Source organism: Prinia subflava, chromosome 2 (genome assembly GCF_021018805.1).
Source record: "Prinia subflava isolate CZ2003 ecotype Zambia chromosome 2, Cam_Psub_1.2, whole genome shotgun sequence".
NCBI lineage: Eukaryota > Metazoa > Chordata > Aves > Passeriformes > Cisticolidae > Prinia > Prinia subflava.
In genome coordinates, this window is record NC_086248.1 from 1,934,264 (window position 1) to 1,953,592 (window position 19,329).

General features: G+C 44.6%; 1 protein-coding gene across 11 annotated transcripts in view; it reads left to right on the top strand.

The window, feature by feature from the left end:
* The window catches only part of HMBOX1 (homeobox containing 1), a 116,354-nt gene that overhangs the window by 28,971 nt on the left and 68,054 nt on the right, over nt 1-19,329 (top strand). For all 11 annotated transcript variants that reach the window (XM_063423112.1, XM_063423120.1, XM_063423050.1 and 8 more), the window contains one exon: nt 16,144-16,227. In XM_063423112.1, coding sequence (XP_063279182.1) covers nt 16,205-16,227 — 23 coding nt within the window. In that variant the 5' untranslated portion in view covers nt 16,144-16,204. The remainder of the gene's footprint in view (nt 1-16,143; nt 16,228-19,329) is intronic.

The following is a 19,329-nucleotide window of genomic DNA, read 5'->3' on the forward strand; positions in this document are numbered from 1 at the left end:
GGTCAGACTGGCGGACGAGGCCAGGATCCAGTCTGTGATGGCAGTGAAAACACTCCTTGCAGAAAGTCAGCCTTCATCTGGCTGAAACCACAGCCAGGGCTTCAGCTTTTGGGTTGTTCAGCCTGGAGAAAAGGAGGCTCAGGGGGGACCTTGTGGCTCTGCACAACTCCTGACAGGAGGGGCAGCCAGGGGTGAGTCGGGCTCTGCTCACAGGGAACAGGGACAGGAGAGGAAACGACCTCAGGCTGCAGCAGGGGAGGGTCAGATGGGACACCAGGAGGAATTTCTCCATGGAAAGGATTCTCAGGCATTGGGACTCCCCTTGGAGTCCCCATCCCTGCAGGTGTCCGAGGAAGGACTGGATGTGGCACTCCGTGCTCTGAGCTGGTGACAAGGTCGTGATGGGTCACAGGTTGTATGTCATGATCGTGGAGGTCTTTTCCAACCTAAATGATTTTGTGATTTATAGATTGAATGGTAAAATTTGGGCCATCAGGTATTGTTTCTCTGCCCCTGCCCAAATCTCTCCATCACCATTTTTCCTGATAATCCTTGACCCTCATTCTGGAGTTCTTCTGCTGTGAGCTCTTCTCAACCAGGGCACTTTCTGGTTCTTGCCTGATCAGTCTCAGTCACAGGTAAAAGTGGCTCCAAACTAATTTTACAGGTTAACAGAGTTTTTTAGACCAATACTGTTTGGTTTTTTGCCAAGACCTTTATATTCCAAAGTATTAAGGCTGAGTAGACTTTTGATATTAACTGCTGCTTGTTATTTACAACAGCAAATATATCAAATAAATTCTTATTAAGTCAGGGTTTGGCAAAGTGAAGGACACAGGAAGGTGTATGATGTATTTATTTACTTTACATCTCTCAGCTTTTAGTTTTTCACTTCAGATCATTTGACTCCAGGAACTGGAAGTGAAATAAGAGCAAATGTGAACTGTGTGAGGACATTGGGAGAAGGGGTAGGATGTTTCATTTTCTACTTTGGATTCTAGAGGAGGTCCTATAAAAAGAGACTTGTCAGAGTTACCCCACTTCTCTTTTTCTTTCTCAAATCCTGAAATGGTTCTATTGGTGCAAATCCTTGGTGAGAACTGCAGGGCATCAACCAACACTGTGTAATTATTAACGCTTTCCAGTGATCCAAGTATTTCACTGTTTCCATCACCCCTCTCCTGCAAAGCTCATTTTGTGTAATCTAGTGCCAGCAAGAGGGGAAAATTAAAACCAGGCTGTTCCATCCCTGGCAGTGTCCAAGGCCAGGCTGGACAGGGCTTGGAGCAACCTGGGATAGTGGAAGGTGTCCCTGCCCTGGCAGGGGATGGAATGGGATGAGCTCTGAGGTCCCTCCCAGCCCAAACCATCCCAGGATTCTGTGACAATCCCATTTTTTTAAAAATACAAAATCAATCTAGGAAGATCCATCTATTTTGACTATGAGAGCTCCCAGCCAGTGACTTTTGTGCTGTTCTGTTCTCTAGAGGGACTTGCAGCAGTCCTGCTGCTGTAACTTTGGAATGTCTTCCAGGAGTTGTTTAAATTCTAGGGCTGACCTCAGGCATGGGAATTTGGCTGTGATTTCAGTAGTAAGTCATGTTTCAGCAGGGGTTAAACTGGCTTAACAAATTGTCTCCTTGGGTGGATGGTGACAGAGATTTATATAAGAGATAAGTGTGCCAGTGTGCAAGTGCATTATCTTTACTGGGTGTAAAGAATCAGAAAGAACTGAGTAATAAATGAAGTTTGAAAGTATCCCTTTATATAAGTCAGTGTTTTGGATAATATTCTTAGAACTAACTAAAAAGATAAAAATTCATCCTCCCGTCTCCTGTGCTTGGCAGCAGAATTGTTGGTCAGCAGGAATGTGCAGAACTTCGTGAAAAATTGTTTTTTAGATAATTGCCTGTTGCAGACTGTCTAGAGGAACTCACATTTTATTTCTGGCATATTGCATTAAACAGTAGCTTTTACATTTTAGGCCTGATGTGTTGATTTATACATCTTCCAGTACTCTGGTGGACATCCAATTTCCAAACTTGGATACCTCTCTTGAGTAACTCAAGTCAAAATTTTTAGTTCTCAGACAGGAAGAGAAACTTTCCAAGTCAGTACCTGTCCAGCTCAGAGTAAAACCAAAAGGTGCTGATAGGGATGGGTCTAAAAGCTTGCACAGGAAAGGCTTTACACTCATTCCTATCTGGATTTTGGGGTGTAGACCTTTGAGTGCCTTGCTGTCCTTTTCATCAATATCCATGCACTTGGTGGAAACTTAACCTAAAAGTTCAGGATCAAAGTGGAGGTCACGTTTGAATTAAAAATACTGGGCTTTTTCTTCCATTGCTCTTAAAACTAGAAGCTTGTTAACAGCAGCTCATTGTTTGGTCATTGATCCACAGGAGATGTTGTACAGATATTTTTAAATTTTACTTGTTAGCAGCCAGTGTTGCAGGGGAAAATGCAGTTCCTTCGTGGTACAACCACGACTCTTGAAATATCTTTTGGGAGGATGCTGCTGGCTCATCTTGGTACCCCAGCAGCTGGAAATTGAGGGATGGAAGCATTCACACCACAAAAAGATCTTGCACCTATTTTTAATTGCCAGTTATTGTAACTTTAATTAATATTTGAATGACGTGTGTAATTCTGGTTTGTCTTCAACTGCTGCTTCTCTTGTTTTAGAGTGCAGCTGAATGGGATGAGATTAATGGACTCTTCCATTTATTTGAATTTAAAATCAAACGTGTACCTAAAAACACATAAACCCATAAATACAAACCTCCCTCCAGGAGTCTGAATGGCCAAATGGAAAGAATCTGCCCAGATCCTTGGATGAGGTGTGGAGACGGAAAGATGTGTTTGGAAATGATGGAAGACAGGGCTGGAATCAGTCCTCAGATGCTTTCTGGGCACAGAAACAGTTTGGGGGTTTGGGGATTACAGAGGTTTTTTCTGTGGATTGTCATTCCAGCAGGTAACACAGGTTGAGTTAAGGAGGGTTTGGAGAAACCCTGATGTCAGCAGCCCACTGGTGCTGCAGAACAGCTCAATGCTTTGGAATATACAAAATATTGGAATATGGGGATTCAGTAAATGGCTTTTAGATATTATTTTGGCCACTTTGTTCCCCTAGCACCAGACTGGACCTTGTGCTTAATGTAAGCTCCAATATTTGGTTCATAAACCAGCTGTAGTAGATAATGCATTTTCTGCTTGTTTTTGGAAGTGCAAAAGCTCCATAATCAATCAGCTTTGAGAATAAATTGATGGCAAGTTTGCCTGGGTTGAGTACAGATGATTTGTTCCTAATTTTTCCGATCCCTTTACCTTCTGACTGGCTCACGGTTAGCAGCTTTCCTGCAGACATTGCCTGCATCCACTTGCATTATAAATGGAAAAAAAGAAAGTTTTCAGAGAAGTTAGCAAGTGAAAATGGAGAATGTGATGGCAGCCAGAACTGTAGCCTTCCCTGCCAGTGACAGCTATAATTATATATGGGACACATACATTGTAGCAGATCCTTCCCTCTAACCACTCTGGTTTAAGCACAGACCAAATTTAGGATCTGAGCTTGGTGACCATGGCACTCACTAAATCTCTAATTCCATCTTCTGCCATTTACTGTCTTTCTCAAATGCTCAGTGAAACTTTTTTTTCCTAGTTGTTCTATGGAACAGCTTTGATTTTTCTCACTTTGTGGTTATTTTAAGCTTCAGAAAACAATAAGAATGTACTTTCTTTTTTTTTTTTTTTTTTCCCCTCTTTCCTCTGTGCTTTTATGAAAGCAGAATCTGTGTAGATAAAGCACAGTTGATCTGGTAGGGATTACTGTTTCTCAGTTATTCTTTTGCTCTTGCATATCATGCCTTTATGTAGAAGAATATTTAAAGGTGCCGTGTAGAACAGTGAGATGAAAGATTCTTTGTGCATTGAAGAATTCTGGTGTCACAGGAGTCCACCTGTTCTCCCCTAACTTTTTTTTTTTTTTTTTTTCAAACTGAAGTTTATTTAAAGTGATTTTGAGTGCTTAGAAAAGCTGCTGGCTTTTGACAGCCTTCAAGATTGAAAGGCTGTCCCCACAGGTGGTGGCAGCAGCACTGTGGCCTGGAATTCAGGCCACAGGAGTGGGAATCAGAAGATCCACGTTCTGTCCTCATCTTTATCTCAGCTGACCTTGAGTCAAGCAGCAGCAGCTGAGGCTCAGTTTTCTGTGGGGAATTTTACCCTGGCTCCCGAGGACATTGTTGTAAAGATTTGCTGCTCGCTTAGGGAAGGAAAGACAATGGATAAAAACTCCTTGCATCATCATCAAGCAGCAGAGCTCATGTCCAGTCTGCCAGCCACGAGAATAATTGGCAGTTTTCAGGAGAAGATTTTAACAGCAGCCCGTGGAAAACCTTGGGATGAGTGGGAGTTCTTTTTGTCTGTGCAGAATTGTTTCAGAGGGGCTAACAAAGCCACGCTGGTTTCTTTTGGTGTGTCCTGGATGAATGAAATCGTGGTGATTTCTGTGGAGAGCTGAGCTGGATCAGCCCAGAGATCCACTGGATGTAGCTTTGTGTGTCACATTGTGGTCAGTATGGCACAATTAATGCACCCATCCAGCTTGCAAAGCTCTTCCTCTGATTAAGCACCAGAGGAGTTTTCGTTTTGACCCTTTCAGGCCATCAGCTTAATTCCCAGAAGCTTCAGATTTAATTACCCAAATCATTACCACAGCATGCGTAACTGCAGATTTTATTAATGACCATAAAATTACTGAATCCTCTTTAAAACGAGTGTGGATTCCCAGCCAGAAGTTCCCTTCACATCTCATCTCTAGGACAGGTGAATCCCACAGGTTGGTGCAGCGCCTTTGCAAGTGCCACCTTTCTGCACCTGATTTCCTCAAAACACACTACCACTAGTAATAAATACCCTTCTGCAGTTCTGCCCCCAAATTCAGGTGGTTTTGCCTCTCAAATGGTAGCTGAGCTGAAGTTTTGGAATTCTCAGAGCCCGTTCTTACACCTTTAGCAGCAGCCTGACCTTTACACCTTTCTCTTTCAGATTCCTTCCACTCACTCTGTTGCCTTTGTGCCTATCCCTAAAATGTTCTTTAATCCATTTCAATTCCTTCTCCCTGCACAATACTTTATGGCTTTGTAAATCAGCCTGAGTGGTACAAAATCAAATGCTTTCCTGAGATCCCGATAACTTATGTCCACTGTTTCACTCTTGTCTAACCTAACGATTTGGTCGTATAATAAAAAGGATTTCAGCAGATTTGTCAGGCATGACCTTCCTTTTATGAATCTGTACTGAATGTCCTCTACTAAATTATGCATTTCCAAATGTTCTGCAATTTTGGCTTTTATCAACACTTCCAATACATTCCCACAGCTGAAGCTGGATTTCCTGTTCGAAGATTCAGCAGAACTCTGGCACAGCCCAATGAAATTCATCCATTTTTCCAAAGTCTCCATCTTACAACTTCAGCTCCTTGTCCTGGGCTTACTGAATGGTTCTTTCTGAGAGAGAGTAGGTTTAGGTTGGATATTAGGGAGAAATTTTTGGCTGTGAGGGTGGGGAGACCCTGGCACAGAGTGCCCGGAGAAGCTGTGGCTGCCCCGGGATCCCTGGAAGTGTCCAAGGCCAGGCTGGATGGGGCTTGGAGCAACCTGGGATAGTGGAAGGTGTCAGGGTTGGAAGGAGGTGAGCTTTAAACCACCTTTCTACCCCAAACTATTCTGTGATTCTGTGATTCTGTAATTCTTGGGATTGGAATCAGTGTTTTGGTTTATAGAGCTCTGACAGTCCTGTGTGCTCAGAAATACCCAGGATTGGTGTCACACATGGAGTGAGTTGCTGAGTCTCAGCTCACTCACAGGTGAGAGGGTTTAGGCCGACAGCTCAGTCTAAATTTGTTCCCGAGCTTCCTAAATAATTTCAGTTGAGACTGGAGGTCAGTTCACCTCTCTATGCATCCATTTATTTTCCTTGCGTGTTTCCTAAAGAGTATTTTCCATTGCAGACCTGTGTTGTGCTTTTGGCTGAATATAGATACATGTGTGAGGGGGGAAGGGAAAAACTCCAAATCCTCTGAGTGTTCTTGCTTAAAGCCCTTATGTTTGTGCTTATAGCTACTTTGAATGTATACCTTGTCACTTGGGCTATGCTTCCAAATCTGGATTTCTCTTGGAGGGATGTTCTGACCCACCTACTTTGCACTGCTGATATATTTAGCAAAGTTTTGCCGTAATAGTCCTCCGGTGCTGTCCCAAAGCTGTCACCTGCTCTGCTGCCTCCCTCCTTCCCAGGCCCCTTCCATGCGTCAAAAGCCACCTGCCAGAGCTCCGCACAGGACAAGGGGATTGGCTTTAAACTGAGGAGGTTTAGGTTCTGTGTTGGGGAGAAATTCTTCCCCTGTGAGGGTGGGGAGGCCCTGGCACAGGGTGCCCAGAGAAGCTGTGGAAGTGCCTGGAAGTGCCCAGGGCCAGGTTGGATGGGCTTGGATCAACTTGGGATAGTGGAAGGTGTCTCTGCCTGTGACAGGGGGATGGAATGGGATGAGTTTTAAGGTTCCTCCCAATCCAATCCATCCTGGAAGTCCATGATTCCTTCCTCCCAAGCCCTGCTCATGGAAAGCAAAGGTGCTGCTCAGCCTGGTTGGATTGAGAGTGGCACAGGAGGGTCCCAGTTGGATCTACAAGTCCCTGACAGGAGGGTGCAGCCAGGTGGGGATCGGCCTCTTCTCCCAGGTTAAAACAGACAGAGCAAGAGGATATTGCCTCAAGCTGTGCCAGGAGAGGTTTAGATTGGATGTTAGGAACAGTTTCTTAAATAAAAGGGTGGTCAAGCATTGGAAGGGGCTGCCAGGGAGGTTTGGAGTTCCCATCTCTGGAGGTCTCCAAGGAAGGCCTGGATGTGGCACTCAGTGCTCTGGGCTGTGTGACAAATTTGGGATCAGTCACAGGTGGGACTCAATGATCTTGGAGGTCTTTTCCAACCTTAATAATTTTGGAATTCTTGGATCCCAGTGCTGGAGCAGAACATCTGGGGATGGAGTATTTGTTAGGACCACAGGAAATGGTTTATTCTTCAGCCTGGACCCAGCTTTTAGAGCACAAGCATCACTAACACCCTGCCTGGGTTTCTGTCTGCCCTGTATCTACTGCTTATTGAAGGAGAAAATGTGAATTATGGAGATACTTAACTTAAAATTACAGAAGATGCCCAGGGTAATACATTGGCTTTTCTTTAAAAAGCCAGGTTCTGCCTCCTTCCTCCAATCTTCCTGTTAGATGTCATCCAAGATGGATTCCAAGTGCAAAAAAAAAAAAAAGAAATAAAGCAAGTGAACCTGCAGCAAGTGAATCATTCCTACTAAATTTAAACCACTTATTATGGGGAGGGAAAAAAAAACTCGGATTACAGGTTTAGCAAGCGTGAGCACATACTTCAGCGTGTATTGCTGGATTTGCAATTGCCAAACTACTGTATTTCTTGGAACTCTGCTATTAGCATTGTTAAGCAGTGTTCCAGACAGTCACTCCTATAAATCCTGTTAATATGTTAAGCAGGAGAAGGCCTTTGAAAGAATAATATTTAGCTGGCGAGTGATCTCCATTTGGGTGTGTGGTCTGGGCTGGGGTAGGGGAAGTGACTGTGCTTGCTCTTGGAATGTTGTCCTGGAGCATCCACTTGGTGTTTGCTTGAATGTTGCTGCCATTTGTAGTAGGTGGGACTATTTTATTTAATTTTTTGGCAGAAAAGTGTTAAATGAGGGGTATGAAGGGGCCAACAAGAAAAGTGGAGAAGGACTTTGGACAAGAACCTGAGGGACAGGACACAGGGAATGGCTTCCCACTGCCAGAGGGCAGGGATGGATGGGATACTGGGAAGGAATTCTTAGCTGTGAGGATGGTGAGGGCTAGGATGGAATTCCCAGAGAGCTGTGGCTGCCCCTGAATCCCTGGAAGTGTCCAAGGCCAAGCTGGATGGGGCTTGGAGCAGCCTGGCATAATGGAAGGTGACCCTGCCCATGACACAGGGTGACACCGGATGAGCTTTAAGGTCCCTTCCAAAACAAATCATGCTGTGATTCCATGATTCTCTAGCTCTTTGGAACTGGTATTTTGTTTCACACAGCTTTGAGAGTGCTCTGTGCTCAGATCAGGGTGCCAGCAGCTCCCACTGCAGCTCAGCAGGGTGGGGGTCACACTGGAATGAGTGTCTGAGTCTCAGCCCAGTCACAGGTCCGTGAGTTCCAAGCCCCTGCCCTGGGCAGGAAAAGTCATCTCTGTTTCTGCACTGGGTAGAAACAAGAGGAAATCTCTGGTATAAAGTCACCAGAGTGCAGCTTTACCTGGCTCTAAAAGCTCATCCTCTCCCTGCCTCGGCTGCTCCGTGTTCCTCTGCAGGGGTGGGAGAGCCCCTCAGGCTTTCTGGCAAAGCTGTGAAAAAGGAAACTTTGATCGGCCTCTTTGCTTGCCGTGGATAATTCCTTTAGAGGGGAAGCTGATCAAAGTCCAGGTCAGCCAGGAGGAAGAAGAGAGGAAGCAGAAAAGGACGCTGGAGCCACGGATCGATATTTCCAGCACAACAGGTTGACAAGGGCACGGGGTGGAGCGGGGCCAGGGGACGTGTTTGATCTGTGCTGCTGCAGTGGGGACACGTCTGCCACATCCCAGCCCTGCTGCAGCATCTCAGAGAACTCCTCGTGTTCTGAAGTGAACAACAGATGGGTGCCCTGGCTGCCCTATGACCTCCAGCAGGTGTGAGCAGAGGGCACACCGTGGTGACTCTGCCCTGCTCTCAGCCTCCTTTTATGGCACAATTTTTATGTACATTATTTTGGAGGTGAAAAAGAGCTCCATTCTTATTTTATTGCAAGTAACAGAGAGCTCACAGCATTTTCCAGAACACTGTTTTATATTTTGTAAAGTTCCTACCAAGTTTATTGTTTGTACAGCATTTTACCACATTCCTTTTTGGGAAAAAGTCATGATGATCTCAAATCCAAAACCTGTTTTAAAACAGATAATACTTAAATTTTATGCAGCGAATTTGATATTGTCAAGTGATGCCACTTTCCTCCTAATACTTTTTCTTTTGCCATGCAGCAGTGCAAAAATAAAGGATTGTGAGGCATGACTTGTTTCTCTTGCTTGTTTCTGGTACAAGTGATGGCAGATACAATTCTAACTTCTTTTTTTAGGTCAGCAGCCGGGTGTAGGTTCTTGAACTCAGTTCACCTGAATGTGCCTCTTGTATTGGGCATCTTTGGATCGTGTAGTGCAGTTCTCTGTGCCTGCCAAGGGTTTTACATCCGTGCAAATGCAAATTCCAAGCATGATGGACCACTCTTTGAAAAAATGCAGCTTTTGGAAGTGTTCCCTGATTTGGCAGAGGAAAAGTTAAAATCAAGTCAAATAAAGAGGAAATCAAATTTGTTTCAATCAACACATTTCAAAGCCCTTGTCTTGCAATTAATTTCCCTCTGTCAAGGATCCAATGCCAAGTGCAGTTTCTGGAATTCCGCTGAAGAGGGTTTGGGGCATCTACTGAGGTGTTCCCTGGAGAGTCACAGATGAAGGAAGGTCCCTTCCTGTCCAGTTGGATGAACGCTGATTTCTTGGAGCTGTTGTATCTTCTGCTGTGTCCCTTGTTGACCCTACACTTTCCCAACCCCAATCTCTGCAGAATCTGTGAGTTCCTCTTCCTGGTGGACTCCTGAATCCCCTTTGGGACAAGCAGTCTGCAGTGGAGGTGGGTTGTGCTTGGCAGTACAGCACCTCCTTTTACGAGGCATGTCCAGGGCTCCTGTGTCCCTCACAGAAAACCATCAAGGTAATTTGTGTTAATTGGGATGGTTTTTAAAGGAGCCTCTCATTTGTTGTGTGTTTGGCCCAGGCTTGGCCTCAAGGACTTTCCCATCCATCAGTTTTGTTGGGATGAAGGTGTGTTCCTTAGAGAGTACCTGGAGTTCAAGGTGCAAACCCTGCTGGTGTCGTGTAGGGGCTTTAAATCTCCGTTCTGCTCAGGGCCTGTCTTTCCCCCTGTAGCTCTGTAGGGTCAGGTGGCTCCAAATTCACTCTTTCTGTCCCGTTTCAGTGATCAAACTGATCTGAGGTACTGAGAACCTGTTTGATCCCCAAGGAAATGGAGTTGTAGCAGTCCTTGGCTGTCTGCTAGTCAGGAGTTTGTGCCTCGCTGCCGTTCTTCTGCTGGCGACATTCACGTGTAATTTCAGCTGGAAGAGCCAGTTCAAGCCTGGTCTTTGATTCCAGGCAAATTTTTAGCCATGATTGAGGGGTCAACATGCAGCAATCCAGGAGATCCACGAATGTAGGTGGTTGAGATGTTAAGGCTGGCAGCTCATTTGTAAGCAATAACCAAAGTACAGCCTGGGTGCTCTGCTCAAATGTGTCTGCAGAGGTGGCGTGGTGGCAGCATTTCATTTTCAGCTGCCATTAAGGACAAAGCAACACTAAATTATATCCTTTTACTGGGATTGCATTGCCTTTGATGGGTCTCTGGGACTTCTGGAGTAGCTCAGGATCCTTTCCAATGAAATACAGGAAAGGACCTGTATGTTTCTGCCTTTTGGGAAGCCTTGGAGTTTGGGAAACTTCATGATTTTGGGACCTCAGTTTTTCTGTAGTGGGATCTGTTGCCAGTCTTCCTCAAAATGGAGCCTGGCCTCTGCCTCGTGCTCTAAGAAATTCCAGTAAATCTGGGCAAGGAGGTTTCTTTTGCATGGGATTTGGGAGGGAGAAGTGGGGAGAAACAGTTTTCACTGTGATCCTTGGCTAATTGTCCTTTGCAAATGTGCTGCAGGGCGTATTGTAGGAGAAATCATTTATTTGCTTTTTTACATTTACCTGCAATAAATGATAAGCTGTGGCTGTATCATAAGATTGAGGTGTTTGTTTTCTAAAGGGGAGAGGCTGCTGTTGATCTTTTCCCCTCAGAGTTCAGAGAAAAAACAGGATCACATAAAAAAATTGTAAACTTGTTAACTTGACAAGGAGCTGCTGCATTCCCTCACCATAATCCCAAAATATGGCCTGCTCCAGGGCTGTACTGTGAAAGGTTTGGTAAACAACACAGTCACAGTAAGAATGAAAGCAGCAATGGCTGGAGGTGACTTCCGAGCATTTTTTCCAAGGATTTTTGTGTTCACAAAATGCACGATCTTTTTCTGCTTTCCATCAGTGGCGCACGTTGCTCTGAGAAAATGAAGTTTTAAATTTTGAAGGTGCTCAGGGCATGGTCCTGAACAACAGGCTTTGGTGGCCCTGCTTGAGCAGGGAGCTTGGATAAAAGGATTTCCACGTGGAACTGCATGCTGCACGTCACCAAGCCGTGGGGTGTGCTCAGGAGGTGGCAGTGCCTGGAGAAGCTTCCTAGCCTTGCTTCCCAGGGCACAAATAAAACACATCCTCGAGTCATATGGCAGAGCTTTTATTAATTTTTTTTTTCCTAATAGGTCTATTTTGGGAAAATGGGCTAGAGAGTCCTAGATTAGCTCCAGTATTTTGGACACTAGTCCTACTTTTGTGTGTGTACCCAGATGAATTTAAGTTTTGATACAAACTCAGTATCAAAACTGACTTTTAAAAGCACTGGGTAAATAAAAGCGTGTCTGAACATCTCCCAGGAATAAAGGACTTGGAGGTGGCAAAGGAGGGCTGCTGTCTGGAATGTGGAGCCAGACATTCAGAGTAGAAATCAAGTACAAATTTGTAGTGGAGAGGGTGATTAATCACCAGAATGAACTGGAGTGGATGGATCCTTGTCTCTGGCTGGTTTTGTGGTGAGATGTCATGGGACAGAAGTTAAACCAGGTGACAGCTTCACTTCACACTGGCCTCAGTGTAGAGAAACCAATTGAATCCAAAATCATTTTGGTTGGAAAAGACCTCCAAAATCTCCAAAATCATCCAATTGGAATGAATCCCACCTCGTCACCCAGATTAGAGCATCGAGTGACACATCCAGTTGTGCTTGGTCACCTCCAGGGATGGGGACTCCACCACCTCCCTGGGCCCATTCCAATGCTTAACAACCTTTTCCATGAAGAAATTCCTCCTGATGTCCAGCCTGAACCTCCCCAACACATGTTCATGGACATGTGTACACACATGTGCACAGGGTCCACCCAGAAGACCTGACATTCGCACAGACCTTACGTTGTACATTGATTAAAAGACCTAATTTTTTAAATTTTTCTGTTTCTAGGAGAGTAGTGATTTGTAATTATGCATAGAGTTGGGATCTGCCTTTCCTGTGAGTTCAGCAGTGGTAGAACTTTGTTCTTAGGGCTGAATTTCTTCACCAGCCTGGACCTTGGTGGTTCTGTGTTTCAGGGGTGGTGTGACAATTGCACTGCTGGGGCCTCTGCTGTGTGCAGCCACTGATACTGCCCTGGGTGGCTTTAAGCCAAGAATTCAGCCCCTCTGTTCATGTTTTACTTATGTCAAAGTGGTGATGTTTGTCTTCCCCAAGGACAAAAGCTTTTAGTTTGTTATTTGTAAAGCCCATTTCAAGAACTCACCAAGGAAGGTATTAGTGAAATACAAAGTGATGGGTTTTTTTTTTATTTTTATACTATGTGAGTCACTCAGAAATTAAAAGAGAAAATGAGTTTCTCTTCCAAATAAGTGATATCAGCCTCATCTTTACCAAGTGACTTTCTCCTTGCTTCTGCAGGGTGTTATAGATCAGGGTGAACTCCACTTCAAAACATTTAATTGCACACAGTGAAAAATGAAGAAAACTGAAGGGGATCCCAGGAATGTATTAAAAATCAGAACTGAAATGAGAATGATTTCATGTCAAGTGAGACAAATGCAGAGTTGATACTCCAGTGCTTCACACTTCCACTTGTCCTTGGCACCGAGAAAATGAGATTTTTAATATCTGAAAAACAGATTGCCATGAAGACTCATCCATTGTAAATTTAAGCTGCCTTTATAGCAACTTAAGCTGGGGACAAGATTGTTCATTACATCTGATTCTACAACTGCAGCCTTGATTTCCATATTAATAATGACTTTTTTTTTTCTTTTGTCTCTACCAGAAATGGGAAGGGTAGCTGGTTGTGTTTTCCCTGGGTTAGCAGATAATTTATTTAATGAATAATGCGAAAAGGGCAAAGGTTTGTTGAGTTCTTACTCCCATATCACCACAAAGAGTGGTGACACCTGCCTTGGCTGCTTTGGTGCTTTGGGTCGTGCTAAAAGGACACTGAGGGAAGGAGGGATATTGAGTCATGATTCAGAGTCAGGATTTCTTCTTGCTGGGATTTGTGCTGGTCAGGATTGAATTGTGACTCAGATTTTAGGCGAAGGCTTTGCTTGTCCCCTGCCTGATGTGCCCTTAAGTGACAAAAGCGTTGAAGCAACTTCTCACATGTGTCTGGGGGTGGGGAAGGTATTTCTGTGCCACTGAACTTTAGACCAACGTGGAGTCAAAGGCTGTTTGTGCCCCTTTTCAATAGCGGCCGCTCGGGGCTGCCAGCGGCCGGAGGAAGCGCCGGCTTCCTCTCCTTTCTCCGGAGCCGCGGTTCCTTTCACCACTGCTGCTCCCAGGGCAGACCTGAGCATTCCCTGTCCTTCCTCACTTCGTCTGGGACACTTTGTGGTTGCGTTCTGAGTGTAATAAACCTGCCTGACACTTCGATGTAGCAAAAGCAGAGAATTATTCCTGTTTTCTCATGGATTTGCTGCTGTTTATTTCTGCTGAAATCCCGTCGTCCTCTCTGGATAAGCTTGTCTTCCTTCTCTAATCGTGTCCCAAATTTGGTCTAGACCCTGATGGCTCTTCTCTCACAACATCTGAGGTCCATACCAGTTTTTTCCTCTTTCATTGCTATCACTAATATCATCCTCCTGCCTTTGTCATCTCAAAACCTGAGTTACAGCAGCCTTTTCTTTGCTTCTCTTATCTCATCTCGTCGTGTTCCACTTTTAATCCTGCATTTCATGATGATGGAAGGTGATTTTTTTCTTTCCTTTCTGTGTTGTCTTCTTTGCTACATCCACGCTCCTCACCCTGGAAACAGATCTTTCTCTGAGGAATCCAGTTCTTTATCATTAGCCCCTCTGACCTTCAGAAAGTTTGTATATATTTAAGTCTAATTTGTTCCTCTTTGGAAAACAAAACAGCTCTCTGTATTAAAATTTGGCAAGAAGTCAGCAGCATGATCTCATATTTTTTTGTGACTGCCTGGGGGAATATGCTTAAAATGCAGTTAAGAGATTTGACAGAGGAGGGGTTTGGTGGGGGAGTCTCTCTAAAAGGTTTGGTGTGGCTGACAGGGAGGGACCTGCGTGTTTGGCTCTTCCATCCATCACTGGTTTGGTGTCTCTGATCCTCAGCTCACAGAACGTGGCCTGTGAGGGTCTGCTGGGACCATTCATCGTGGTGACCTCTGTTCCTGGAGAGAAAGAGGCAGCTCAGGACCTCAGGGTGGGCCAAATGAGTTGTTCTGGAAGAGCAGAAGCCAACTCTCAACTCCTCTCCTCCCTGGAAACACCCAGAGCTTTCCCTGGCCACAGCTGGGTGGGAGAAGGCTTTTATTAAACCTCCTGGGAAAGCTGGGGGCCAAAAGCTGAGTGCTGCCACTTCTGGGAAAGCTCATTCAGCCCAGCCTTTGGTCCTGAAAGTTCATGAGTTTTTTCATGGAGATTAAAAAAAAACAAAAAACAAACAACCACATAGAGATGATGTCCCCATCCCTGGAGGGATTTAAGAGCCGTGTGGAGGTGACACTTGGGGACATGGGCCAGTGGTGGCCTTGGCAGTGCTTGGGGTAACAATGTGACTCAATGGTCTTGATGGAGGTGATAATCCTTCTGTACTCTGCTTTGTGAGGCCTCCCATGGAATTCTGTGTCCAGCTCTGGGGTCCTCAGCACAGGGAAGATGTGGAGCTGTAGAGTGAAAACAGAGGAAGCCATGGAGCTGCTCCAAGGGCTGGAGCTCCTCTGCTCTGGAGTCAGACTGGGAGAGCTGGGAATGTTCAGCTTGGAGGATGCTCCAGGCAGAGCTCAGAACCCCTTCCAGAGCCCAAAGGGGCTCCAGGAGAGCTGGAGAGGGACTGGGGACAAGGGATGGAGGGACAGGACACAGGGAATGGCTTCCCACTGCCAGAGGGCAGGTTTAGGTGGGATATTGGGATGGAATTCCTGGCTATGGGGGTGATGAGGCCGTGGCTGAGGTTTCCCAGAGAAGCTGTGGCTGCCCCTGGCTCCCTGGAAGTGTCCAAGGCCGGGTTGGACAGGGCTTGGAGTGCCCTGGCATAGTGGAAGGTGTCCCTGCCCATGGCAGGAGGTTTGGATTGGATGAGCTTTAAGGTCCCTTTCAACCCAAACCATTTTGGGATTCTGTGATCTCAGAGGGCTTTTCCAGCTTAACCAGCTCTGTGCCTCTGCATCCCCGTGTGCCCAGTAGGCTTCACCTGGGACAGGTGCAGTTCTTCCCCAACATTTCCAGCAGATGTTGAGGGAGGAAGAGTCATTCTCCAATATCTGGAGCATTTTTAACCACAGAGAAGAGCCAAGATGTGTCATCCATGATTGCTCTCCATGGATTAGCAATCCAGGGTTGCTGATGTTTCAGATGGAGCAGAGGAAATTATCCCCTGCAACTCCCTGTGCTACTGTATCCACTCTTTTTCTGCCTGGACAGAACATCCTGCTTTTCTCTTCCCTCTTGGTTAATAGTTTGACTTTTGGAGCACTTTCAGTCCGTGTTAGTTTGTGGAGAAAGACATCAGCAGTGATGGCTGAGGAAAATTCTATTAGGTCATTGCTCCTCAGAACACAGTACCTGTCTCCTGAGCTCTTTGCGGATGTTGGCCAAATAATCCTTTTAATAGCTTTTGTGAGTTAAAAGGGTAGGTAACTGTCATAAGGCTAAATGATTGCATAGATTAATTTACTTGTGGCCAAAAGAAATCAATTGTAATTTAAATTTTTGTCTCTGGACTGATTACAACACCAGACATAAACTTTCTCCGTAAGAATCTGCCGTGTGCAGTGAAGTCTGTGAGTCTGGATTAGTGACAGATTATCCAGAATTATGTGATTGGATCTCTCTGCCTCTCCCAGACAGCTCTAATGTTCTTGGATCTTTTCCTTGTGTCTTACAGAATGGTGAATAACACTGAAGACCCTCAAGAGGCTTTGTAACGTCCCATCCTCATGTAAAGTATGCTCAGAACTTTTCCAGTAGTGTAAGTACAAGCTGAAGAAACTCGTAACAATTAAGAGTAATTTTGTGGTGTTCTTGTGGTAAATTGTCTAAAAAGAGCAGAGAAATGGCTACAATGATTTTGAGCAGTTGGTTGAAATGGAGAGTTTCACTAGTTTAGTGGAACATTTAAACCAGGAATAGTAAAATAACTGGACATTTAAATCAGGGAGTAGTAATGTTGAATTCCTCACTTGGTCTGGCTCGTGTATTATTTGTGCTTCTACATTTCTGTCACTGAAACAGAAGGAAAATCATGCACTTCTTAGAAAATCAGTCTTGATCAGAGAAAAATCAGTGTTAAAGAAGAAATCTCCATATAGTAACTGAATAAATGAGAGGGATAAAGACTTTAACACCGCTCTAAATTTACTGTAAGGGATGAGCCACCTTCAATTTAGTGGCCTCTGGCAGAGACAGAAATCCTGGGGCTCCTCACCTAACCCTGGTGCTGGATGTGCAACTCAAGTATCTTAAACCCCAGTGCCAGTCGAGGTTGTCCAAATCTCATTGTGGAATTTGAAATCAGTTTGTTCCTTTTAATTACTTCTGTTATACATCTTCAATTTAATTGGTTTCCATGCTGTTTCTTCAATAAATAAGCAAATTAATTCAAATTTTGAAGCTTGCCAGGCTGAAAGGGAGGGTTTGACCTGCACTGTGCTGTCACTCATCTCCCACTGGCCACTCCTGTGTCACTGTTTGCAGTATCCCTGTTAAAAGCACAGCCAAATGCTCGTGCCCTGCAATCAGATTCCTGAGATACTTTGACCTCTTGACTTCAGATTGTTCCTTCTGTTAGACTGAGCTGGAAAGAGAAACTTTTCTGCAGGATAGGTAGCAGGGAGCTGGGAATGCATCACGTTTTCCCAGATGGGTTATTCCAAGGATGAAGATCTGTCCTTGGATAGTGATAGTGCAAGTGGCAGCACAGTCACAGCCTGCTGTAAGAGTCACAGCAAAAAAATAATGACTGCCAGGGATTTAGTGTTGAAAACCAAACTCCAATGGATTTCAAAAAGCCATTAATTAGTGATTTTCTATTGCTGGTGGCTTAGTGTTCTGTTCAAAAGTGGTGGTTTCCTCTTTTGCTGCCAGTCCCTCGAGCCACCTCCTCTTCTTCCTTTTAGCTGGAAGTAATGTTGGATTTCAGTGTTAAAATCACCCCTTGAAATTGTAAAGATCTGGTTCACAGCAGGAGAGGAGTCTGGAGGTAAGGCCAAATCACCCTGGGCATCTTTGTTATCCCAGTAATTCAGAGTTTGCTGGGTGACCTCAGAGCTCCTCTGTGCTTTGAGTGAGCACAAGGACATCTCAGAGCTTTGTGTCAGGCTTTTGCCAGAGATTTCCAGACTGGGAATTGCATAGCTTGAATTCCCTGTGTTTTAGCTTGATGTCAGTCATGTTCTGCCCCTGTGCAGTTTTCTGCTGCCACCTCCCAGCAGAGCAGTAGCAGCTTCCTTTTATTTATTCCAGTGTATGTGCAGTTACTATGGCCATGGAAAATGCTGTAGAAGTGGAGGTGAATAATTTTTGACTGAGGGAACCTATTTGGAGGGGATTAGAAAGTATTAAATTAGAGAAAATGGGCCAAGATGACCCATTTAGATAGAAAGTTTCCAGATTAAACCACAGATACCTTTTACAAAAGGTAAATGGGATTGTGAAGGGGAAAGAAGAAAATGGAGCCTTAAAATTTTTTTAAAAGTTTGAATTTAAGTAGTGAGTTACATTAGGATTAAGACTGAAGAGTTGCAGAACTGCCATGGGAAGAGAGTAGTTGGGTTACTCCTAAGAGTAGGAGTCACCTGGCTTCAGTTACCATTTCAGTCTCATTTTTACCCTTAGTAGGATGAGAATCAGAGACTCCAGAGGAGAGGAGTTTGAGGCATGGTGTGAGCACAGAACTCTTGATCTTGGCCTCACAGGAATTAAGAATTTATCTAAAGCTAAGCCCTGTAGCCAACACAGCTTTATCTCTATTGGGCCCCCCATAAATATGGGAGTAATTACTTGAGCTTTGGAGTCCTTATTGATTAATTAATAATGTGTTAATAGTGAGCTATGACCATCAGTATGTTTTACATCCCTCAAAGTATGATTTCTGATAGAACCAGACAGTTTCACTGTCGTCAGATCCAATTTACCTGAATTATCAGGCCAGTGCTTATGAATTTAACTGCCAGCAATGGCAGGGGCGTCTGGAGGGTGAGGAAAAGAAAATGAGGGTGAATAATGCAGATGGAGAAGGACTGGATTGAAGCCTTGTCATCATTTAGGAGAAGCAACAGGAAGAAAAGAACAAGAGTGTGAGCTCTACCAAGTCAGCACAGATTGAGGAGCAGGCACTGGACTCGCAGTGGCTTAGAAAATCACCACAGGCTGAGCTGTACCTGTCCAATGTCCCTGAAATGTGACACAGAGCAGGTTATTTAAACTCAGGTAACAGGAAACTCAGCTGATTTTCTCCTTTTGTCTTTGGTGAGAAGGTATCATGTAAATAGTGGGTGACTCTAGGAGCATTCATTTGATTTTTTTAACTTCTTCAACTAACAATGGGCCTGAGCCCTTGGTTTTACTTTAAGATAAACCAGATGAGTTACCTCATAATTTCACAGCAAAAGTGGCCTAAAGAAAAATCTTGTTGAATGCTAAAGTTTTTTTTCCTCAAAAGGGTTTGGCACAGCTGCCCGGGGAAGCGGTGGATTCCCATCCCTGGAGGGATTTAAAAGCTGTGTGGATGTGACACTTGGGGACATGGGTTAGTGGTGGCCTTGGCAGTGTGGAATGTAGGCTGGGTCTTGTCTGTCGTGCAGGAAATTTCCCTGCTTCGGGTCTGGCTTACACAAAGAAATGTTTGTTGCTTTAAGAGCATTAATTAGGATATTCATTTCTTTCTGAAATGCTTTTAACTAAAATAAAACTCCAGTATGGAAGCAGCAGTGGCCAGAAGCCCATGGTTTTTGCTATTATGATTTGTTTTCTTCAAGGAGACGCTGTTATCTATTCCTGAGTTCTCCAAGTGTAATTTCTGTCTTCACTAAGGCTGTGCCAGTAACTGCACTTGCAAGCTGTTCTTCTAGTG